This window comes from Hemiscyllium ocellatum, chromosome 7 (genome assembly GCF_020745735.1).
Source record: "Hemiscyllium ocellatum isolate sHemOce1 chromosome 7, sHemOce1.pat.X.cur, whole genome shotgun sequence".
Lineage (NCBI taxonomy): Eukaryota > Metazoa > Chordata > Chondrichthyes > Orectolobiformes > Hemiscylliidae > Hemiscyllium > Hemiscyllium ocellatum.
In genome coordinates this window covers 80,122,592-80,148,212 of record NC_083407.1, presented here as the reverse complement: position 1 = coordinate 80,148,212, position 25,621 = coordinate 80,122,592, and the positions used below count along the sequence as shown (strand labels likewise).

At 39.5% G+C, this 25,621-nt stretch overlaps 1 protein-coding gene across 2 annotated transcripts in view; it reads right to left on the bottom strand.

Moving 5' to 3' along the window:
- The window catches only part of glsa (glutaminase a), a 119,976-nt gene that overhangs the window by 47,563 nt on the left and 46,792 nt on the right, over positions 1 to 25,621 (bottom strand). For both annotated transcript variants that reach the window (XM_060827376.1, XM_060827377.1), the window contains exons 6-13: positions 13,673 to 13,836; positions 12,016 to 12,074; positions 9,757 to 9,789; positions 9,618 to 9,676; positions 6,645 to 6,711; positions 6,308 to 6,358; positions 4,683 to 4,859; positions 3,186 to 3,317 (exon numbers count right to left, since the gene is read on the bottom strand). In XM_060827376.1, the coding sequence (XP_060683359.1) occupies positions 3,186 to 3,317; positions 4,683 to 4,859; positions 6,308 to 6,358; positions 6,645 to 6,711; positions 9,618 to 9,676; positions 9,757 to 9,789; positions 12,016 to 12,074; positions 13,673 to 13,836 (742 nt within the window). The remainder of the gene's footprint in view (positions 1 to 3,185; positions 3,318 to 4,682; positions 4,860 to 6,307; positions 6,359 to 6,644; positions 6,712 to 9,617; positions 9,677 to 9,756; positions 9,790 to 12,015; positions 12,075 to 13,672; positions 13,837 to 25,621) is intronic.

Here is a 25,621-nt window from a genome sequence, read left to right as displayed (position 1 = left end):
GATGTCTGTGTTGAGTCGGTCGCCTGAGATAGAAATAGAAAGGTCTAGGAAGGGGAGGGAAGAGTCTGAGACAGTCCAGGTGAATTTGAGGTCGGGATGGAAGGTGTTAGTAAAGTTGATGAACTGTTCAACCTCCTCGTGGGAGCACGAGGCAGCGCCGATACAGTCATCGATGTAGCGGAGGAAAAGGTGGGGAGTGGTGCCAGTGTAGTTGCGGAAGATGGACTATTCCACATATCCTACGAAGAGACAGGCATAGCTGGGGCCCATGCGGGTGCCCATGGCAACTCCTTTAGTTTGGAGGAAGTGGGAGGATTGAAAAGAGAAGTTATTCAGGGTGAGGACCAGTTCAGTCAGTCGAACGAGGGTGTCAGTGGAAGGGTACTGGTTGGTGCGGCGGGAAAGGAAGAAGCGGAGGGCTTTGAGTCCTTCGTGATGGGGGATGGAGGTGTACAGGGACTGGATGTCCATCGTGAAAATAAGGCGTTGGGGACCGGGGAAGCGAAAATCCTGGAGGAGGTGGAGGGCGTGGGTGGTGTCCCGAACGTAGGTGGGGAGTTCTTGGACTAAAGGGGACAGAACCGTGTCAAGGTATGCGGAGAGGAGTTCGGTGGGGCAGGGGCAGGCTGAGACAATGGGTCGGCCGGGGCATTCAGGTTTGTGGATTTTGGGCAGGAGGTAGAAACGGGCGGTGCGGGGTTGTGGGACTATGAGGTTGGAGGCGGTGGATGGGCGATCCCCTGAGGTGATGAGGTTATGGATGGTCTGGGAGATGATGGTTTGGTGGTGGGAGGTGGGGTCGTGGTCGAGGGGGCGATAAGAGGAGGTGTCCGCGAGTTGGCGTTTGGCCTCAGCGGTATAGAGGTCGGTGCGCCAAACTACTACCGCGCCTCCCTTGTCTGCCGGTTTGATGGTGAGGTTGGGATTGGAGCGGAGGGAGTGGAGGGCTGCACGTTCCGAGGGTGAGAGGTTGGAGCGGGTAAGAGGGGTGGACAGGTTGAGTCGGTTAATGTCGCGGCGGCAGTTTATACCCTACTGAAGATCAATGGCACAGACAATTCCGTTAAAGACTGCAGACAGGCTGAGATAAACATAAGCACTAGGAGCAGGAGTAGGCTATTCAGCCCTTCAAGTCAGTCCGTCACTCTAAGATCATGGCCAGTCTTTTCATGGACTCAGCTTCACTTAACCACATTTTCACCATATCCCTTAACTCGTTTATTTTTTCAAAAAAGTATGTACCTCAGCATTAAAAGTGACTACTGAAGTAGCATCAACTACTTCCCCCTCTGGTGAAGAAGTTCCTTCTCAGTTCAGTTCTAAACCTGCTTCCTCTAATCTTGAGGCTATGCCCTCTTGTTCTACTCTCACCCACCAGTGAAAACATTCTATTTCTATTTTATCAATTCCCTTTATAATTTTATATGTTTCTATAAGAACCCCCCTCATTCTTCTGAATTCCAATGAATATAATCCCAATCTACTCAGCCTCTCCTCATGAGCCAACCCCCTCAACTCCAAAATCAACCTAGTGAACTTCCTCTGCACCCCCTCCAATGCCAGTACATCCCTTCTTAAGGAGACCAAATCTGCATGCCGTACTCCAGGTGGGACTCACCAGCACCTTGTACAGCTATAACATTACTTCTCTGTTTTTAAACTCAACCCCTTTAGCAATGATGGACAAAATTCCATTTACCTTCTTAATTACTTGTTGTACCTGCAGACCAACCTTCTGCAATTCATGCACAAAGTCCTTCTGAAAAATCAGCATGCTGCAACTTTTTACCATTCAAGTAATCTATTTTGCTTTTATTCCTACCAAAATGTATGGCTTCACATTTACTGACATTGTATTTCATCTGCCAGACCTTTGCCCATTCACTCAATATATCTATGTTTCTCTGCAAAATTTCACAGTTCTCTGCACACTTTGCTCTGCCACTCATCTTAGTATCATTGGCAAATTTTAACACTGTATACGTGGTCCCCAACTTCAATCATCTACATAAATTGTAAATAATTGTGGTACCAACACCGATCCCTGAGGCACACCACTAGTCACTGACTGCCAGCTAGAATAGCACTCATTTATCCCCACTCTTTGCTTCCTATCAGACAACCAATTCTCTAACCCTGCTAATACTCTACCCCTAACACCGTGCATCCCTCACCTTATGCAGCAGCCTCATGTGCGGCAACCTGTTAAAGGCCTTTTGAAAATCTAGGTACACCACATCCACTGTCTCCATTGTCCACCTTGATTGAAATATCTCCATAGAATTCCAAAAGATTTATGAAGCATGACCTGCTCTTCATGAACTCATGCAGTGTTCGTACAATGGGACAATTTCTTTTGAGATGCCCCATTTCTTCCTTGATGATAGACACAAGCAGCTTCCCCATGTTAGAGGATAAGCTCACTGGTGAATAATTTTCCATCTTTTTCCCTTTTTAAACACTGGTGTCCTATTTGCTATTATCCAATTTGCTACGAACGCCACAGAGTCCAGTGAATTTTGGAAAATTACCACCAGTCCACCTGCTATTTCTCCCACCATCTCTTTTAGTACCCTGGAATGCATTCCATCAGGGTCAGTAGACTTATCGATCCTTAGCTCCATTAGCTTACCCAACACTAACTCTTCTGTAATAATAATAATTTCCAGGTCCTCACCTACCTTTGTCTCTTATCGGCATGTTATTAGTATCCTCCACTGTGAAGACCAATGCAAATTACCTGTTCAATGCCTCAGCCATTTCATCATATCCCATAACTAACTGCCCCTTCTCATCCGCTAAAAGACCAACATTTACTTTAGCCATTCTTCCTAGTTTCATATATTTATAGAAACTTTTGTTAACTGTCTTTATATTCTGTGCTAGTTTTCTCATACTCTATCTTACTTTTCTTTATAGTTCTTTTTGTGGCTAAAGCAAGGACAAATGCATACCCTGCAAGCGTGAACCTGCGACTCGCAAATCTCGATGATGTACTTGATTAGTATGTGGACTGAACCAACGACTTTGGCATTATTAGCACCACACTCTAACCATCTGAGCTAAACGACCTAAGATAGGATAGGTTACATGTATTATACAATCACAAAAGATGGTTTGCAGAAGAGACAAGAAACCATGAATACTTTTGCATGTCTCATCAACTTGAATATCATTGCACTTACTTGGCAGAACTGAATACCCCTTACACTGTTGCCAAGTTTGTCCAAAGGTGGAGACCAACACATAATGCCCATCACATTGGGCACAACTAACAAAATACCACCAGAAACTCCAGATTTTGCTGGAAGACCCACCTACAAAGAAAAAATATGAATTAATGTACTTACATGCAAATACACTATTGGCACAAAATAATATTTTTGATAATTATTTTACTTAATGTATTGAAACAGAACCCCTAAAAGTTCGCATGATAAATGCACTATGTGGTACTGACCAAGCAGGACAGACCTAGGGAGGTTTGAAAATTAATTCAGTTTGTGTGCCAACAAATGTGATTAGTATTGGTAATCTAATACAAGGCAGTAGTAGCTAGCATTCCTGTCCAGTCATCTAAGAATACAATCCCACTTCAGCAATGAAATTCCCAAATACCTTTTCAGTCCTGCCTATCTAAACACAAAGCTTCTTGGATGAACAACTCAAAAGACACCCACTAACAGAGGGACCAGCACATTTGTTTCATCACATAATTCTGGAATCATAATATGCTTCAACATAACTCTGGGGAAAAAAAAATGTGCTAACACACCCACTTTTAGCCTACAGAATGCTTCTGGAATCTACAAATGAAAAAAAAACAAACAAATCGTCGTCCACTGCTTTAGTTCTTTTGAGAGATATTAATGGTTTAGGACCGACCAAGGAAACAAAGGAAATCAAAAGAACTTCAATGTTTATTCTGAAAATTTATCTATTGGCATTTCTGAATTTCCCCAAACGTTGTACAAGATTTACCCCATTCAAAACAGAAGGATGCTTCTACCAGATTGACAAAACCATCTAAAAGGTCTAAAATTTGATGACAAGGGATCATAGCTTGAAGTTTTTTATCTGCAACCAAAGCTACACATAGATATTTATAATCACAATACTGAAAGTTTATGACACTTAACACTTTATAACAAATTGTATTTATTTCAGCACTAATTATCTGGTTTCACTTATGTATATAACCCAAGGAAAGTTCAGGCATAAAATATTCTTAGTTATTATTCCATGACTATTGATAAGATAATAACTTTGTTGTTTCTTAACAAAACAATTCTTAAAATGGTTGAAAAGCTGTTAAGATCACACCATAAAGTTTCAAAACTAAGCTGGACAGATGTTTTGGTACATCAGAACATTAAGAGATATTGGTTTATTATGTGTAAATTGAGATTACAGATTAACCATAATTGAAAGGGCAGAGTGGAATTATGTTGCTCCTTAACTTGATAACAAAGTTACTTAAATATTTTCTCTTCATGTTTAACAAAAAATTTATTCCTTCATATTTGCATGTCTTAATTAAATTGCATCACAGGAGTCCATTATCATGGATTAGTCTTCATCAAATAGTATGGGATTTTCTCTGCCAAAATTACAATGTGACAAACGCTCCAAGTGGAGTAAATTTGTTCCATTTATACATAACAATTAATATTGATACTTACATGAAAGGCAAATTGTCCTGAGAAGTCATACATGCCACAAGAGTGCATCAAACTTAATGTGTTCCTAACAGCTTCAGGGCTCAGAACTCTCTCGCCTGTGATTGGACAGATACCACCATTGGCGAGTGTTGCTGCCATTACACTAGCTGATTCACATGTTACTTCAATGGAACACAACTTTAATGGAAAGAAAAAAAAACAATCATTTAAATGCATCAGTGGTATGAAAGCAAGAAATGCACAAATGAAAATTAGTGTAAACAGCTTTAGTATAAAATATATTTAATATATAGATGTTGAGTATGATTTCTTATAGTCTTTTTATTTTACATGGTTGTCTCCTTTCCATTGCAGGCTTTATTAAAATGGGCAGCTTCCAGTTCACTTGCACCTAGCAACTTTTCTGATAATAAAAATATTGCGAATGCCTCACATAATCCGGACATCACCACTTGGCTTCAAAAGCAAAATACAATATAAGCTGGAAACCTGATACGAACAGAAACTGCTATGAATACTCAACAGTTCACGATGCATCTTTCGAGAGAAAAGCAGAGTTGAACTGTAAGATATATAGAAGTAGAAGTCAGCCAATGAGAACATTGCTGATCTGATAATGCTCAAATCCCACTTTTCTGCTTTAGCATCACAACCATTGATTCTCTTACACATTAAAAATCTGCCCAAACCTAGGACATACTTAACAATCCAGCCTCATGAGCCCTCTGGTAAAAAAAATTCCACAACTTCACAACATTCAGAAGAAAGTCTTCCTCATTGTTTTCTTAAATATACAACCTCTGATTCTGAGATTATGTCCCATAGTCTTAGACTTTCCTACAAGGGGAGACAAACTTACCGAAACATACAAGATTTTTAGGAGATCTGGCAGGGTAGATGCAGAAAGATAGTATCCCCTTATAAGAGGACCTAGGACTTTCCATTCAATATATTCAGCTCACCTATTCATCCTTTATAGCAACTTCACAAATGCCCTATTATAGTGTCCATTCAAATCTGTTTCAGATGCAGGCTCATGTGGATGAATAGTACCATGGTCAAGACCAGACCTCAAGCAACATCAGTAACAAAAATGGTCATTATTGCATTGCTCTTTATGGGCTTTAGTGTTTCCTCTGTTGCGACAGTGACTATACTTCAATAACTATAAAGCACTACTGTGGGATGGCCCAAGGTTGTGAATGGTTGTATATAAATGCAAGCTTTTTCCGTACAATATTGATCACATTACGATGCCAATACTGCTTTTAGATAATGTTTGCCAGTACTTCATACAAATATTCACAACCAAAACTACACAGATGCAGGAACAGAATCCTTGTGTTCAAAATCTTCTCCAATAATTTTATTCACACTGGTTTTGGCACATGAAGGGTCACATTTTTGGTACTTCCAAACAGTTGACTTGATTTTTGATACCTGACACCAAATGCATATTTTGTTTTGAACAGAAGGGGACATTTTAGTACGTAATGGGCTTGCATACATCAATCCAAGTGAAAAAGCAAACATTTACTTCTTTGGAAAGTACTCAACTCTACTGTATATATTTGAATGCTAATCAACATATTTTGATATACTTGTTTTAGAATAAAGTCACTCACTTGGAAATAGAAATCTAGAACACCAGTCATGTCACTTCCTTCTGGAAAACACTAAAATATTTATAGAAGAATTAGGTTTTTGCCATTCAAGAAGGTTTGCCCTTTTGTGGAAATGAATGCAAGATAGTAGGATTTGCTAGTTTGTGAACAAAAACTCCCATAATCACTGCGAAATTGCACTACTTATTTCAGTAACCAGAAACTTAGAAAAATGAACTTATACTGAAATGACAAGCACATGTAGCATTAAAGCAGTATAGCATCATTCAAAAGAATGAATTTATGTTACTATATACACACACTTAAGTACTTAAAATATCCAAGTGACTCTACAAACCTTCTTCTCCTTGAGGTAGTATCCTATAGCAAAATTTCTGTCTCCTGATTCTCTTTCAGACTGAAATCTAAAAACAGTAACATTGTGTCAGATACAGTTAATTAAAAGTTTAAAGGTAATGTACCTGATTAGTCTAGAACATACTTATCCCTTCAGCGCACTTCACAAGCTGCCAAGGCTTTACATTAAAAAAAGAGCTGGAATTCATGGGGCATAAAAATAGGGCAACTTTTCTTTAAGTTAATCAGCTGATGAGACCATTACTGAATGCAACAGGATAAAATCAATAATATTTTGTGGAGTTCAGAAACTCAAAAGCTATGCCTCATTGCCCGAGAGGAATGATAGTGAAAGGGAAACGGGGAAATGTAATTGCTTCTCACCTGCTGACCCACAACCATACATTTCCTACAAAGTGCCTTATGTTCAAATGACCAAATCTACCTCTTGGAGGAGAAAGTGAGGTCTGCAGATGCTAGAGATCAGAGCTGAAAATGTGTTGCTGGAAAAGCGCAGTAGGTCAGGCAGCATCCAAGGAACAGGAAATTCGACGTTTTGGGCATAAGCCCTTCAAAGTCTACCTCTTACCTGGAAGAGCTGTTCTAGCAATGTTCACGATGCAGACTTATCTCATTTATTTATGACCAGCATTAGCATGGTCCCCATAGTCAGAGACTAGCCCAGCAAGACATCCCTCTTCCCTGAGGAAGAAGGCACACATACCTCAGAGGATGCATTGGCAAAGTTGCTTTTTGCACTGCTACCAGCTCATCTACTAACACCTTAGCAGGAAAAGTAGCTAATTTAGAATTAACAGCAAGTTCTTGGAAGAATGCCCAGATTGGTGGCACTTTGAAGACTGCCAGAGATCAGATACCTGATGAGCCCCAGGCAGGAAAGGACCCTTATGGTGTCAGCAATTCAAGACTTCATTGGCATGCTCAAGCAGACAGGCTTGTCAGGGCAGTGGACAACACAACACAAAGGTTAGCACTGAAGCAATACTATTGGGTTCCTGCTACTTGATTGGACAGATTGGTAGCTGCCATGGAGAGCCAAGTACAACAGTCTTAAATATCTGTTGGCAGCACAGAGGCCAAGCAGGGATTAGCAATGTGGGGAAATTCAGTGGGTAAAAATGAGAGGGGAGTGATGCTGCATGCAATAGTGAGAGTTATTGAGTATTAAGAATCTACTGGCATACAGAACAACCTTGATTATTCAAAAGTTAATTATCCAAATTTCAGATTATCCAAACAAGATCTCAAAATCCTGTAAAAACTTTCAGTTATCCGAACAATGAGTTATCCAAACAAAGTACTCCCTGCATGTCTCGTTCGGATAATTGAGGTTGTTCTGTATATGCAAAGACCTGTACTCCATTACTTGATCTACTGGGGCTCAGCACAAAGCATGGTGGAAAGGGGAATTTTAATCTCAATTCAGAAGCCCTTTTCTCACAAGGAGGAAGTTTAATAAGAGTGGGCACCCTGACTGAGGAACTGCCACAAAGAGAACCCCTAGAGACCTATTTACAGGACATTCCTGAATTGACCAGGTTTTCACTTCTACTTTATCTGCCACCTTTAGTCCTGTGGGAGGTCAAACTGAGAAGGGTGCACCTGTCTCCAGAGAAGAAACACTTTGTTCGCCTTTGTCCTCTAGACCAATGTCCCCAGGGTTGCCTAACCAAAACTCTAAAGCCAGCAGCTCAAAAGTATTGCAGGTTCCCTCCATCCTGGCTGCAGCTCCCAGGACTACATTGAGATCTGATGGGAGAGGAAGAAAGATGACGACTTTGTAAGGGTTCACTGGTGGCGGGGGTGACACATTATGTATGTTACCTCATTTGTAAATACGCTAATTTTTCAATATCAGCTGTCTAACTGCAACCACACACAAAGTACAGAGCCAAACCATCCTTAGCACTATCTGATGTTATATAGTCCAAGGTGTGAAGTGACCAGCTCCTACACCAACTGCAAGCTACAAAAACTTGGAACTCAACCCCCACCTCAAGCATTTCAGATAAAATATGCCAAGTATAGTAGAGCACTGCTTACCCCACCGCCATCACGGAAACTAAGGTATTGTTGACTATCCATGACCCACCTCTTCCACATCTACAATCCCCACAGCATTCCACAATGCTGCCTCTTGTTTCCACAATAACATCCCAGCAGCACTGGTCCCTGATGAACATTTAGAGCAGCATACAGGATGTCATCAAGTAGCCACTGAGTTTCATGGTGGGAATTCTTGGTGTTGAATTTCTATCTGGTAGGTGGGAGAATGGGAAACTGTATATTATTGATGTAAGGTTATCTAATAATGAAATGTTAATATATGCCAAATAGACCCCTCACCACTCACTAGCAAGAACCCAGACTCTTCCTTCAACACGTGTTTGGAGAATGATCTTTTCCTACCAACGAAGAGAAGCTTCTTGTTCAATGTCTCACCCAACTTTTCTGGCTTTCTCACCACAGCCCACAACATTCAGAGATTGGGAAGATTCCACCTATATCAATTGACCACCTGCCTCTGCTGAGGAATTGCATACACATAGCTTAAATAAACAGCAATGAAATGCACAAGTCAGTTGTTGGAGAACTGGATTCTCAGCATGCTGCCAATTTCTCAAATTTTAAAGACAATTCTTTCCCAAACACAAGTAACCCTGCTTGTTTAATAGGAGTCCACAGAATCATTTGTTTAGATACAGGTTTTAATCAATTTGCTGAATGACAGGAAGGAGTTTTATTTGTTTATACCATTCCTCTTGACAGGATGCGAACTTAAGCATTTGTATTTTTATAAACAATATATTTGAATATTTTGGGCAATTTTTTTAACCATGTTATTCTGGGGAAGGACGTCAAGCAACTATATGTATTTAATTGAAGAGGTGGGTGGAGGAGGAGAGAGAAATGACTGAACAGGAGGAGAAAAGAAACTAAAAATGTTACTCACGTTGCATTATTAAAGCCAACATATTCATTGCCAGCCATACGATTCAAGAACTGCGTGACCTGTGAAATAACACTATTTTCAGAAAACACTCACTTTTAGAACCTTCCTTAAGAAAATTTGAGTTAAGCATTGTACTTACATAATCAAATTTCTCAGCATTGCTTACTCCTTGCTACAAGAAAAAACAGAGATACTACTTAAATAATCTTCAAGTCTAAGAATTGGCTACAAATGTGCTAAGCTTTTTCTATAAAAAGCTTCATACAATTAGGTCTATGTATTTCAGTCAAAAGCAAACCTCTGAATCTAGTTAATAATAATTAGTAGCATTTATTGCTTTTAGCATACTGTCATGCCCAAAGGCATGGAGAGATTCTCTTCTTAAAAACTATATTATCTTGTTTTGAAAAAAATGACCTGTTAGATTTTAAAACAGCTGGGCAAGTTGGGTTAGAAATATCCAGAACAAAACTCATTATCTCTCAATGTCACATCACCCACTTGTATCAACATTCCAGTTAAGTCATAAAAAGAACCCCAAACAATGTGTCTTCACAGCTGGGTTATGCTAGATTGAATGATAATAGCCTTTAAATTATCCACAATGGATTTGGATGAGGGGTCAACTAAGCGATTCAATTAATGGAGGTGAATCAACACAAAAGCCTACTCAAATGACTGAAACTATTGGGTTTGGAACAGCTTTAATTGTACAGATTTGACGTCTATCATAAGTCTGATTGTAACACTAGAAAATGCAACAAACAGTTTGACGCTTCGGCAATACCTGCCTCAGATTTCACAAAACCTAAAAATATTAGACAGAAGCTGAGGCATCTTATGTATGATTTGGAGTCAAAAACAGATTTAGTCAGATAACACCCACCTAAGAATACTCAAAAAGAATCAAGGAGGTCATTTGCAAGTGCTTTTCCCATCTTTATGTGGCTTGCTCAAGTTAGATTGTCTCCTTGGACTGAAAAGATGTCATTTGGTTCTGATTTCCAAATAAGGTGAGTCAGAACCAGGAAACTATTGGCCCATTGGTTTGACATCAATTAAACACAAATATTGATAGAGATCATAAGGTGGGTTGCCCATGATTACCTGGATAGAGAATGGAGTCATCACATACAGAAAAATTAGCTTCTAGGAGAAAAAAGTTCATGACTCACTAATTAGGCAGTTTGGAAGAATTTACCAGATTGATAGTTGAGGCTAGCTCAGCACAAGCTTTATTTGGACTATTAGAAAGCCTTTGATAAATGTACCTCATAATAGGGTAAGTCACGATACAGAGCTCTTAAACTGGGATGCTGTTGTAATAAAATAGGGCATTCTACAAGGCATAAAAATATTACAGGCTGTGAATATAGCTGAAGACAAATTGGATTCTGCAGGGGTCAGTATAGGTACGCAGCAATTGCCTCAACTTAATTAACAGGCTGGATATAGGTGTTTTGGAAATGGTCTGCAAATTTGTGAAAGTTACAAGATCGGTGTATGGGGAGGATCACAAATGAGAATAAGCTCATTGAGAATTATGATGGGGAATAGGAGCTATTTATTTAGCAAATACAATTCATTTTAATTAAACTCACTATTTTATACACAAATTAATGTCAGTTTTATGATAGTAATGTAAAGGAACTATCAACTTTAATCATTTGACTTTCATCAACCAAATATCTCTCTTAAAAGGAAACACACTGCTGAATTAAATTAGCTGTTTGTAATCACCTGATAAGCCTAGGCAATCCACAGGGAGAATACAAAATCAGCAGCCTCAGAATTGCCATTTTAATCAAGAGGACCTGAAACTCAGTAAGACATCAAAATGTGCATCTCCGGTCTTATTCACACTTGCACGATAACTGCACATATTGAGAGATGAAAAATCGCCTACAACTATCCAGCTTGAAATGGAAAAAAGAATAACACCAGAATCTACAAAGAAATGGAATATCAACAGCAGCTTTTGAGCAAAAAAAAACAACAAACTGATTACAAGAATAAGAAGCTCCTCTCTCTCTCTCAAAATCACAGAAACCTGCTTTAGTCAACCATTGTTCATTGAGAACTCAAGATCAGCAAACCACTGCTTAAAATAATAGGGCAACAATTAAATGATTGACTCAGGTCTTTTCATTCTTGTAACTTAAGGGTTACAAACAAAAGACAGATATAAGAAGTTAGGACACAGATCAGCCATTATCTCAATGAGTGTTGAAACAGGCACCAGGGGCTAAAAGGCCTACTCCTGTTTCCAAATTTTTATATTCATAAAGAAGCAAGTTACTCCACCTGTGTGCTATGTTTCTAATGAAATGTACCAATTATATATTGCATATTTTAATACAAATAATGTATTCAAAAGGAATAATGACACACATCATACCTTAATAAGGGATGTTACCACAATAGCCCCAGCATTTACCATAGGATTATGAGGTTTATCTGAAACAAAAAAAAATTTAAAATGCAGAATTTATTCAGTGACAGAACAACAATTATGAGAACACAATAGCTGAACTAATAAATTTAGAAAACATTACTTTGTTGTCTACTACTGGATTTAAACATCTTAATTTCATTACATTTTATTTCATGCATCTTTATGGTGTTGAACAAGGTGGCAAATGTAGATATCAAAATGGAGGAAGTGAAAAGAGACAGAATACAATGCTACAAAAACCTGTAGATTCTAATTCATAACTTTTTTTGAGAAAAACTAATTAAATTAAAAGTTTGCAATCAAAAGCCAAAATAATTTATTTACATATATGGAATTATTTATCTATGCTGTACATAAAACAATCGGTTACCAAAATTCCAAAAATTTTGGCAGCACAGTGGCTCAGTGGTAAGCTCTGCTGTCTCTCAGTGCCAGGAACACAGGTTCAATTCCAGCCTCGGGCAACTGCCTGCGTGGAGTTTGCACACTCTCCCCTTGTCTGCATGGGCTTCCTCCGCATGCTCTGCTTTCCTCCCACAATCCAAAGATGTGTAGGTTAGGTGAACTGGCTATGCTAAATTCCCTTAATGTTCAGGGATGTGTAGGTTAGATACATTAGTCAGGGGTAAATGTAGTGTACTAGAAATGGGTCTGGATGAGTTACTCTTCGGAGGGTTGGCGTGGACTTGTTGGGCCAAATGGCCTGTTTCCACACTGTAGGGATTCTATGATATTATTAGAGCAACAATATTTGAAAAGCCTAAAAAAAAATTCTCATAGATCACTGCATTCTAAAATTTCATGGGAATATTTGACTTTGTGATAGAAACACAAACTCCTAACAGTCATACGGCAGCTTACAAATTGCCATTTATTCAAACCATGAAGAGGTTGGAATTACTTTTTCCCCTTTCAAAATACTTGGATGCAAAATAGAGGCTATCATTCAAATTCAATCATTTGATACATTAATGAAATATACACCAGTGCATCAAACTAGAAATGTAAATAGCTAGAAATGTTAATGACATTAACAATTTAATTTTAATAATTCCTAGGAAGATCCAGATCTATGGGCAGTACAGTGGTTAGCACTGCTGCCTCACAGCGCCAGAGACTCGGGTTCAGTTCCCGCCTCGGGAGACTCTCTGTCTAGAGTTTGCACATTCTCCCTGTGTCTGCAGGGATTTCCTTCGGGTGCTCCAGTTTCCTCCCACAATCCAAAAATGTGCAGGTTAGGCGAATTGGCCATGTTAAATTGCCCGTAGTGTTAGGTGGAGGGGTAAATGTAGGGGAATGGGTCTGGGTGGGCTATACTTTGGTGGGTTGGTGTGGACTTGTTGGGCTGAAGGGCCTGTTTAAATTAGATCTAATCTAATTTTTTAAAAACTGCTGAATACATGCTACATATGAAGTATGTCACAATTCCATAGGTTTAAATCAATACAGCAGAGACTGACAAGTATTACATCAATTTTAATTCTGACTCTCCAGACTTAACCAGTTAAAACATCTACCAGGAGATTTTCATGATTTTTATGTCTCAACTTCATTCTATCAAAAAGATTTACGTTTTGCCGAAAAGAAAAACAAATTCTACCTTCTTCATTTAGGAACAGTTTGTTGAACCGTAATCCACTGGGCTCTTTACCAACATATTTGTGAACGTAATCTGTCCCAAGGTCATGAACAGAAACTGCATATTTTAATGGTTTCACACAGGACTGAAGACAAAAAGGAACTTTGGTGTCTCCAACCGAGTGCCTAGAATAATAAAGTTTTATATAATTACTCAACAATTCAATGCCACAAAACAAGAGAACAAATATTATCAAGAAGCATTTCCGACGGCTAAGCTGTTTGCTCCATATCAAATTAACTATTCCCAATCAAATTCTCACTGAACAATATAAATGTTATAACAACCAATATGAATATAGCATAAACATATAAAGCTCTCCAAACAAATATATGAATTACAATCATTACAATATGTTGGAAGTAAACTCTTTGGAATGCTGATGACTTCATTACAACCCATTTTTGCCTTTGTTGCCCATAAGACTAACACACACAAAAATAGAAGCAGCCCTGAACCTTTAGCATTGAACCTTTTCCATTATTCAATTAGATCAAGCCCCACTTTTCTGCTTTTTTCCTGAATCTCAAAGCCCTTTCAGATTTAAAATCCGTCTGCATCTCTCAACCTTGAACACAATGAACAACCCAGCCTTGACAACCAATTGCGGCAAAAGATTACACAGACTCATTATTCTCAACTTTTGTCTTAAATATGCCCAAAAACCAATTCTAGGAATATGCCCTCTGAACCTCAATTACACCACAAGAAGAATAACCTATGTCTAATCTACCAAAAGACAAAGAATCTTGTATGCTTCAGTAAGGTCACTGCTCATTCTTCAAAATTGTAATGTGCACTAGTCAACCTACACAATCTTTCCTCCTAAGATAGTATTCCATAATTGGGAACTGCCTAGTGAACCTTCTCTGTACTACCTCCAAAGCTAGAATTCTTCCTTAGATAAGCGCCCAAAAACTGTTCACAGTATTCCAGTTGCGGTAGGACTAGTGCTTCTATAGTTTTGGCAATATCTCCCTATTTTTACACTCCATTCCCTATGAAATAAAGGCAAACATTCTATTTGCCTTCCATATTGCACACGGAGCCAGGTTATTAGTTTTTTGGAGTTTTATATGGGAGAATTCCCAATTCCTTGTGCTCTATAGCTTTCTGCAGTGTTTATCCATTTAAATAATATTCAGCTCCCTTATTTTTCTGGTCAGTGAATGACATCACATTTTCCCACATTATATTCCATCTATCAAGTTTTTGTCTACAAAATTAACCAGTCTATATACTTCTGCCGACTCTTCACATCATCCTCACCACGTATCATTACATCTAATTTTGTGTCACCCACAGACTTGGTACAGTTTATACATATTCTTCATCTCGAGTCATTAATATTTACATTTTGTATATAATTATATACATCCACTACTACAGACTGCCATCCTGAAAGTGACCTGTCTCTTCTCATAGTTAACCAACCTATAGCCATACTAATATACCACCTCTAACACATGTGCTTTTATCTTATTAAAGAGTCTAATGTGTGGCATCTTATTAAACACTTTCCTGAAAATACAAATTTATTGCATCTGCTGCTTCCCCTTTATCTATCCTGCTCATTAGTTCCGCAAAGAACTCTGGCAAAGTTTTCAGGCTTGATTTCCCTTCATGCTGACTTTGATTGATCATATAGATTTCTGAAGGCCTATTACATCCTTTACAATAGACTTAATTTCCCAATAACAGGTTTTAAGGTAACAGACCAACAGTTATTTTTTTTTTGGTTTCCTTTCTTTTTCCAAATACAAAAGACTTTCAAATTCTCTCGGAGTTTTCCAGAACCTAAGGATTTCTGCAAGATTACTTTCAGTGTATCCATTGACCCCATTAATTCCCCTAACACTTCTTCACCACTGATAACAACTCACATATACAGATCATACATGTGTAATTAAGAGTCTAATGAGGACCACGAAGCCATTGTCAATTGTCAGAAAAATCTATTTGGTTCACTAACGTACTTTAGGAGGACCTTACCTGGTCTGGTCTACATGACTCCAGATCCACAGCAATATGGTGGTCTCTAAGCTGCCCTCTGGGATGGGCAATAAATGCTGGCCCAGTCAACACCCTCATTCCATGAATGAATAGAAGTAACTGTTTTTTGCTCTCCTTTTTCTCCCTGATTATTTTGGAATTGCGCAATTCTATTAATGTTTTTTGCTGTGAAGACTGATGCAAAATGGTTATTCAACTCCCCTTCCATTTTCTGGTTCCCTATTATTTCACTGGTCTGTTGTCTCAGGGGCTTATGTTCACTCTGACTTCTATCTTTCTTTACATATGTTTAAATAAATTCTCCCTGTACATCTTGAAATTACTTGCAAGCATAGACTCAAAAGTTTATTTCCTGTCATTTTGGTCTTTTTTTTGTTTTATAAAACTTTCTCAATCCTCTGGCTTAGCACTAACCTTTGCCACATTGTCTGTGTTCTCTTTTTATTTGATGCTATCCTTAACTTCCATGATTATTAGCTTTATTTAAGCTTAGTACAGATACAATTGTTTATGACCCAAGTTCCTCCCTCTTAAACCAAATGTTAAATTTCTATACTGTTATGGTCCCTGTTTGCTAGGGAATGTTTTACACCAACATCATTTATTAAACTACCTGATCATACATCATCAGATTCAAAATAACCTGACCCTTGGTGGGGTATATTGTTCTAGGAATATAGCCACAAATACACTCTATTGATTCTAGTTGATAGCTACCTCTTCCAGTCTAACCCATCCCACTCTACAAGATTAAAATTGCTCATGATTAATATGCTGCTTTTTTTACATGCCCATGTTATTCCCTGTTAGGGATACTAATCTTTCCTGTCATAGACATCAGTTACATTAAATTCTACTTTATCACCCTTGACCCAACAATCGTTGCTGTCTACTGAACTTGTCGCAAAGAAATCAGTATTTTCCCCAGTTCAACACCGGCAAGACTTGGCATCTACCAAAAATTAGAAGTCATTGGCACTCATTTAATTCATTTTTCTTTTCTTGAACGAAGCCCAGTAATACATAATTGAGTCCTCGTTAATCCAGAGCATTCAGTGATAAACTATTTCCATTTTATCCAGCACCATGAGACATATGCTATTACTGCTGCTAAACCTCACTTGACCCTTTCACTCCCTTGACTGGATTCATCTAACACACGTCCAACTTCCTGGCCACTACACAAATTTCAGGGAGCACAAGCACACCTTTGTTATATCCATTACTCACCAACCTCCAACGTATTTTCAAAATACTGATCTATATTGGTCTATATCCCAGAAAACCTGCTTTGATAGCCACTGTGCTGAAGGATTCCACAAATTCACCATCTTTGTCTTTAATGTGTCCTCTTGAAATGTAGTCATTACATGACCTCTACTCAGACCAATTGTAGGTATTTTAATGCCCCACAGCTATGTTGAAATTCATTGCAAGTACTTCGAAATCCACTCAGTCACACTCGCTTCTCTACCTGTTCAGGGTCAGTTAATACATTTTGAAACTTAAAAGATGTTTTAAATGTATAAAATATTGCGGACCAAGTTGTGTCTTTATTTCATGGAAGTGAGACTTCTAAATCGGTACTTTTGAGAGCAAGCACACAAATCCTACTCATTAGTCCACTGAAAATTACTTCAAGCAAAGGTAAATCTATTGCAAAGCAGTTATAAAAGCCCTTGGTACACCACAAATGAACACTAAACTGATGCAATGGAACATAACATTTTGACATGACAATGAAGAAAACACATTCAATGTGGTATCTAAAAATACTTTAAGGAATGCACTGATTTGAAAAACAAGGAAATCACATGCAAAGACAAATTTAAGTAGAATAGATGCTAAAATCAAGTACATGGAATACAAAAGCATGATTAACCTAGGTCTATTGACCGAAATGCAAGCAATGTTGCCTGTCCACTAGAACAATTGCTATGTGTAGCAATAAGTAACATTGTCATGATCAAAGCTAGGGCACGAAATCATACCTTCTCAGAATCCCTTAAAGTCACATTCTTAAACAAGAGGAACACTTTAAAAATCAGACAGGAACACTTCAAGTGCCTAAAATTGTAACAGTGACAAATCTAACTTAGGATGAAAAGAAGAGTAATAACAACTTAAAACAAGTGAACTCTTAAGATTTTCAGATGCTACACTGGAAACTTTGATGATTTATGTGAAAAATAGGAGGAATCTATAGGAATCCATAGGCACCTCTCCAGAAAGATGCACAAAAGGTAGTGAAAGCAGACATTCCTGGAAGTGAAGAGCAAAAGTTGAACCCAGATTGTGGATACAATACCATACGTTTAATGTCCCCATGAGTGAAGATGGTCAGTAAATACATCTTCAAATGGCATATCTTACAAACTGGCCCAGTGGCTTAGCTATGCTTAATTCACCACATAGCCAGCAACAGACACATGCCAAAAATTCATATGCTTTGCCACACCCTTACATAAATCCTTTCAATGCTGGAAGCCTCTCCAGAATACCTGCCAGCTGTGTACACAATACCAGCCACATCACAACTCACTGGTAGAGATCTCTCTTCCTCTCATTGGCCAAAAGCAGTGCATTACCAGTGACAGCAGAGCTTACTGTTAAAGAACCTATTCGAGACAGCTCAGGGAATCCCTGATGGACTCTACCTGTAACCCTCTTGGTTGATCCTGGAGATTATACTCTGTGGCAGTCTGGAATAGGAAACTCTTACAGACAGTTTAGTTTAAATTATTATATTTATCTATGGCATCAATGTTACACTATAACATAGATACCTACAAGCCAGGTTTGAGCTAACATTTTAAAACCATTAGCAGAGTAGTGGTATACCAGCTTTTATCCCTAAAAGCTCTCTTAGGCTACTCCCCTTGTTGCTGCAAACAAGCTGCCCATGTACAGAATTTGGTACTAAAATTACAAAAACACCACATGTCCTTCGTCAGATGAGCAGCAATAAAATGGCAAAAGTTTGCAGAGGAAGAGAAACTCGCTGACAGGTCTGTGTACATTTGACTAATTAAGCTATATGCACATCAAAGTGGGAAACCTTGGTCCAGCCAGGCCAAATGGTCAATTTGCTTTGGCTAGTACATCATAATGAGAGACTGGTGAAAAGGTCATGAGGTAACCTTGCTCAGCTAACATGTTCAGTATCATTGTTCTTTTAAAAACATCTTAGATTCCCAGAATGCAAATTAAATTCATAACATTTCCGGATCTCGAACTCCCAGGAACAGCACACAAACATAAAATCCAGGAGAAGCCAGTGTTCACTCAAATCAGACCATTAAGGTTAATTTTCCAACAGCTTCTGTCCTCTTTCTCTCTCTCTGTCCCTTGAACCCTTCAGTCAGTGAATGTAATTGATAGAAGAATGTTTTCTCTCTCTCACACAAACATTTTCCAATTTCCTTACTATGCCATTTTTTTCCATAGCCCTTGATGGCAGTAACAGTGAGATGGGTTGCAGACAGTTGGTGAATGAAAATCTGCAATTGTAACTACTTGTATCTCACTAAAAGAAACTTTTCCTTGCATAATTGAGATGGAAATGAGTAAGGGTAATGAGACATTTACATTCCAGCATAATCAAGATGAGAGATCTGAGCTTCATGAGTTCAAATCTGTTCAGTGGTATACAAGAAAATGTATCAGGATTATTCCATTCTGTGCACATTCCACTCAGTTTATTAAATTACAAGTTATTTTCCTATTGAGTATGAGTTTTGTTAACAGTCTTTGATATAATCCAGAAGTTATTCTGCATCCTATTGTGAAATGTGCACCTCCCACGTGAGAAGGAAGTACTGCCACACATTCCAAAAGTGAACAAACATTATCACCTTATTTACACCAATTTATTGACACTAAGAACAGATGTCCTCAATTCCTCTGAGCAAGCACTTTCTCGCATTTTCTGCAGCAAATGAGAGAAAGGATGATTCTCGGAAGGATGATTCTAGCCAACCATGGTTAATTAGGGAAGCTAAGAATAGCATCAAATTCTAAAGACAAAAACGCTGCCAAGAATAGTGCTAAGTAGAGGACTGGGAAAGGTTTTCTTAAATTCACTCATTAGATGAGAGAGTCACTGGCTAGCCAGTATTTATTGCCCATCCCTAATTGCCCAAAGGGCAGTTAAGAGTCAATTGCTATGGTCTTGAGTCACATGTTAGAAACCTGATGCTCAATCCATTCTAACTTTACTACCTCCACCACAAAAGACTCTTACCTCAGTCGCCTAATGTATGGCATTTCATCAAAAATCTTCTAAAAATACAGATGTATCACATCCCCACTGCTTCCCCTTTATCCTACTTGTTAACTTCTCATGGAATTCTACTAAATGTGTTAAGAACAATTTCCTCTTGAAGTCATTCCTGCTGTGCATGATCATTGGTATTTCTGAGTGTTCTGCAGTTTCCTTTCTAATATAGACTTCTAACATTTTCCAAATTACAGACGTTAAACAAGCTGACCTTTTTGTACCCTTTTCTTTTCAATTAAAGTTAAATTGGCAATTGTTTTTTGGAATACTATTAGTGTCATCTTCTGTGAAGACTGATGTCAATTTCTTTAACTCATCTGCTGTTTTCTGATTCCCCATTACTGTTTCCCAGTCTCATTCTCTAAGAGGCCTATGATCATATTGACTACTCTCTTCCTTTTTATGTACTTTAAGAAGCTGTTAGCCTTGATATTACTTGCAAGTTTACCCCCAAACTTTATCTTTTCCTTTAATTTTTTTTTTGGTGTCTTTCATTTGTTTTTGAGAGGAGATGATAATTTAGTGGTATTATCATTGGACTGTTAACCCAGAGACCCAGGTAATGTTCTGAGGACCCTGGTTCACTTCCCACCATGGCAGACAAAGTATTGGGATAAAGGGGGTATTTTCAGGCTAATAACCTGTAACTAGTGGAGTGCCACAGGGATCAGTGCTGGGAGCACAATTATTTACAATATATATTAATGGCTTGGTTGTGGAAAATAATGGTTTATCGTCATGTTTGCAGATGACAAAAATAGATTGGAAGACACTCAACATTTGGGAGCAAGAGTGCAAGCTGAGAATGCACATATATTTGTAGCTATGATGAAAACAAAGTAACTTCCAGATGTCACCAGAACACTGCAAGCTGTCCTTCATTTGATTAACAGCACAGCCCTTGACCGTGTCCAACACGTATGAGATTCTTGCTCCCTGTACGGATGAGGAAAAGGGCTCTGGACAGGATGAGCCAGCTGACCACGGCACCATGGTGCAGAAGGCCATTCAAGAGGGGGGAGCAAATAGACAAGTAGTGGTTATAGGGGATTCTATAATTAGGGGGACAGATAGTATTCTTTGTAAGCCGGATCGGGAGTCTCGCATGGTGTGTTGCCTGCCCGGTGCCAGGGTGTGGGACATCTCCGACCGCTTGAAAGGATATTGGAGCGGGAGGGGGAGAATCCAGTTGTTGTGGTCCACGTTGGTAGTAACAACATCGGCAAGACCAGGATAGAGGACCTGTTTGGGGATTACGAAGCACTAGGAAGGAAATTGAAGTACTCAAGGGTCATAATCTCCGGATTACTGCCTGAGCCACGTGCCAATTGGCATAGGGATAAGAAAATTAGGCAAGTAAACACGTGGCTAAGGGATTGGTGTGGGAAAGAGGGATTCCACTTCATGGGGCATTGGCATCAGTTTTGGAACGGGGGGGGGGGGGGGGGGGGGGAAGATCTGTACCGTTGGGATGGTCTCCACCTGAACCGATCAGGTACCAATGTTCTAGCAAAGAGGATAAATAGGGTGGTCAGTAGGACTTTAAACCTCTGAGTTGGAGGGGGAAGGGAAAGTGAAAGCGACAAGGAGTATGGAGTTAAATGGAAAGATAAGCAACAGGATAGCATATGTGCAGGTGGATCTAAACTCGAGGCAGACTGGGAATGCAGCAAAAAGGAAGGATAACTTAGGACATCTTATGACTTCCAAAATCTCTAATGATAAAGTTAGCATTAAGGCACTTTACCTGAATGCTCGTAGCATTCATAACAAAGCAGATTAACTAATGGCACAGATCATAGTGAATGATTATGATGTGGTAGGCATCACAGAGTCATGGTTACAGGGAGGTCAGGACTGGCAGTTAAACCTCCAAGGATTTTCAACTTATCAAAAAGACAGGGGGGTGGGGTTGCCTTGTTAGTTAAGAACAAAATTAAATCTACGGCACTGAATGACATAGTGTTGGATGATGTGGAGTCTGTGTGGGTGGAATTGAGGAACCACAAAGGCAAAAAAACCATAATTGGGGTTGTGTACAGACCTCCTAACAGTGGTCAGGACCAGGGACGCAACATGTACCGGGAAACAGAGAAGGCATGTCAGAAAGACAAGGTCACGGTGATCATGGGAGACTTCAATATGCAGGTGGACTGGGCAAATAATGTTGCCAGTGGATCCAAAGAAAGGGAATTCATGGAATGCTTACAGGATGGCTTTTTGGAACAGCTTGTCATGGAGTCCACAAGAGAGCAGGCTATTCTGGACCTAGTGCCTTGTAATGAACCAGACTTTATAAAAGATCTTAAAGTAAGGGAACACTTAGGAAGCAGCGATCATAATATGGTAGAGTTCAGGCTGCAGTTTGAAAGAGAGAAGGCAAAATCGGATGTAATGGTGTTCCAGTTAAATAAAGGTAATTATGAGGGCATGAGAGAGGAACTGACAAAAATAGACTGGAAGCAGAGCATAGAGGGGAAGACAGTAGAGCAAAAATGGCAGGAGTTTATGTGTATAATTGAGGACACTGTACAGAGGTTCATCCCCAAGAAAAGAAAGATTATCCAGGGAGGGATTGGACAGCCATGGCTGACAAAGGAAGTCAGGAAATGTATTAAAGAAAAAGAGATATCCTATAAAGTGGCCAAGAGCAGTGGCAAATTAGTAGATTGGGAAGGCTACAAAAACAAACAGAGGATAACAAAGAGAGAAATAAGGAAGGAGAGGATCAAATATGAAGGTAGGCTAGCCAGTAATATTAGAAATGATAGTAAAAGTTTCTTTCAATACATAAGAAACACACAACAGGCAAAAGTAGACATTGGGGCACTTCAAACAGATGCTGGAAGCCTAGTGATGGGAGATAAGGAAATAGCAGGAGAACTTAACAAGTACTTTGCATCAGTTTTCACAGTGGAAGACATGAGTAATATCCCAACAATTAAAGGGAGTCAGGGGGCTGAGTTGAGTATGGTTGCCATTACAAAAGAGAAAGTGCTAGAAAAGCTAAAAGGTCTTAAAATTGATAAATCTCCTGGCCCCAATGGAATACATCGTAGAGTTCTGAGAGAGGTGGCTGAGGAAATAGCAGAGGCATTGGTTGAGATCTTTCAAGAGTCACTGGAGTCAGGGAAAGTCCCGGATGATTGGAAGATCGCTGTTGTAACCCCCTTGTTCAAGAAAGGATCAAGACAAAAGATGGAAAATTATAGGCCAATTGGCCTAACCTCGGTTGTTGGTAAAATTCTAGAATCCATCATTAAGGATGAGGTTTCTAAATTCTTGGAAGAACAGGGTCTGATTAGAACAAATCAACATGGATTTAGTAAGGGGAGGTCGTGCCTGACAAACCTGTTGGAATTCTTTGAAGAGGTGACTAGTAGTTTAGACCAGGGAAACCCAGTGGATGTGGTCTATCTAGACTTTCAAAAGGCCTTTGATAAGGTGCCACACGGAGGCTGCTGAGCAAGGTGAGGGCCCATGGTGTTAGAGGTGAGCTACTGGTATGGATTGAGGATTGGCTGTCTGACAGAAGGCAGAGAGTTGGGATAGGTTCTTTTTCGGAATGGCAGCTGGTGACAAGCGGTGTCTCGCAGGGTTCAGTGTTGGGTCCGCAGCTGTTCACATTATATATTAATGATCTGGATAAAGGGACTGGGGGCATTCTAGCAAAGTTTGCCGATGATACGAAGTTAGGTGGACAGGCAGGTAGTAGTGAGGAAGTGGGGAGGCTGCAGAAGGAGCTAGACAGTTTGGGAGAGTGGTCCAGGAAATGGTTGATGGAATTCAATGTGAGCAAATGCGAGGTCTTGCACTTTGGAAAAAAAGAATAAAAGCATAGACTACTTTCTGAACGGTGAGAAAATTCGTAAAGCCAAAGTACAAAGGGATCTGGGAGTGCTAGTCGAGGATTCTCTAAAGGTAAACATGCAGGTTGAGTCCGTGATGAAGAAAGCGAATGCAACGTTGTCACTTATCTCGAGGGTTGGAATATAAAAGCACCGTTGTGCTACTGAGACTTTATAAAGCTCTGGTTAGGCCCCATTTGGAGTACTGTGTCCAGTTTTGGTCCCCACACCTCAGGAAGGACATACTGGCACTGGAACGTGTCCAGCGGAGATTCACACAGATGATCCCTGGAATGGTTGGTCTAACATACGAGGAACGGCTGAGGATCCCGGGATTGTATTCATTGGAGTTTAGAAGATTAAAGGGAGACTTAATAGAAACGTACAAGATAATACATGGCTTGAAAAGGGTGGACGCTAGGAAATGTTTTCCATTAGGTGAGGAGACTAGGACCCGTGGACACAGCCTTAAAATTAGAGGGGGTCAATTCAGAACAGAAATGCGGAGACATTTCTTCAGTCAGAGAGTGGTGGGCCTGTGGAATTCATTGCCGCAGAGTGCAGTGGAGGCCGGGACACTAAATGTCTTCAAGGCAGAGATTGATAGGTTCTTGATGTCTCAAGGAATTAAGAGCTATGGGGAGAATGCGGGTAAGTGGAGTTGAAATGCCCATCAGCCATGATTGAATGGCAGAGTGGACTCGATGGGCCGAATGGTCTTACTTCCACTCCTATGTTTATGGTCTTAACTCACTGAGGGGGAGTCAAATGGTATAAGGACTGCTGTTCACTCAAGGGATGACAGCAATCACCTTCCCAACCTGCCTTACTGCTGGGATTTTCCATTCACCATCAGCCAGTACAAAAAAAAAAGTGCAAACGCTGTAAAAGAAAATCAAAAGGTGCTGGAAGCACTTAGCAAGTGAGGCAGCAGTGGAAAAAAAAAGTTCATGTTTCAGGCTTATGACCCAACAACCTTTCATAATAACTTAATTTGTCCACAATACTGCATGAAGGGATGGAACACTGAGGCCAGGCCTAGTAAGCCATCCTCCATGCTATCTGCAGTCCTTCACTAAAATGTAACAACCTCTACCAAGCATGCTGAAGCTTCTGCAAAAAGAAAAGACCAGACAAAGCACACAAAACAGTTACCAAAGGAAAGCATGAGGGAATTAGTTTGCACTTGTTTGTAATACTCAGGTTTTAATGTTAACTTTTGTTTAGAATGTTTGGTATGAGGTAGCTTGATGGTGGTAACAATGAGATGGATTGCAGACTGTTAGTGAAAATGGAAGACTGCTATTGTAACTACTTGTATCTAACTAAAAGTAACTTTTCCTTGCATAGTTGAGCTGGAAAAGGCTGATCAGTTCTCAGTTGTGCTGTATTCTAAATAAGGAAGCCTGTTTGTGCACATTTTGGAGCAACACCTTGTGTAGAAGCCTTGAAGCCAAAAGCTCTATCAATATTTGGCACACCACTGCCTATGGACTTCTGCAAAGGGAAATCACAATAGAAAGAACCAAATAGTTGTAGAATCATATCAATAGACAGAAGTAGTCAACTAGCAACTGGCCCGCAAATAGTTGATGATCTCTTTCTAGAGCATCAGTGGGAAAATCCTTCTTGAATTTTAAACCATGTTCACGTGTAAGAGGTTAAGAGGGCATCATAAGGCTTCAAAATGGCAGTGTCAGTATCAAATTGAAGTTGCACACCATCAAGTGCACAAAATATGCTGCAATAGAGTGTGTGCATATGCACAGA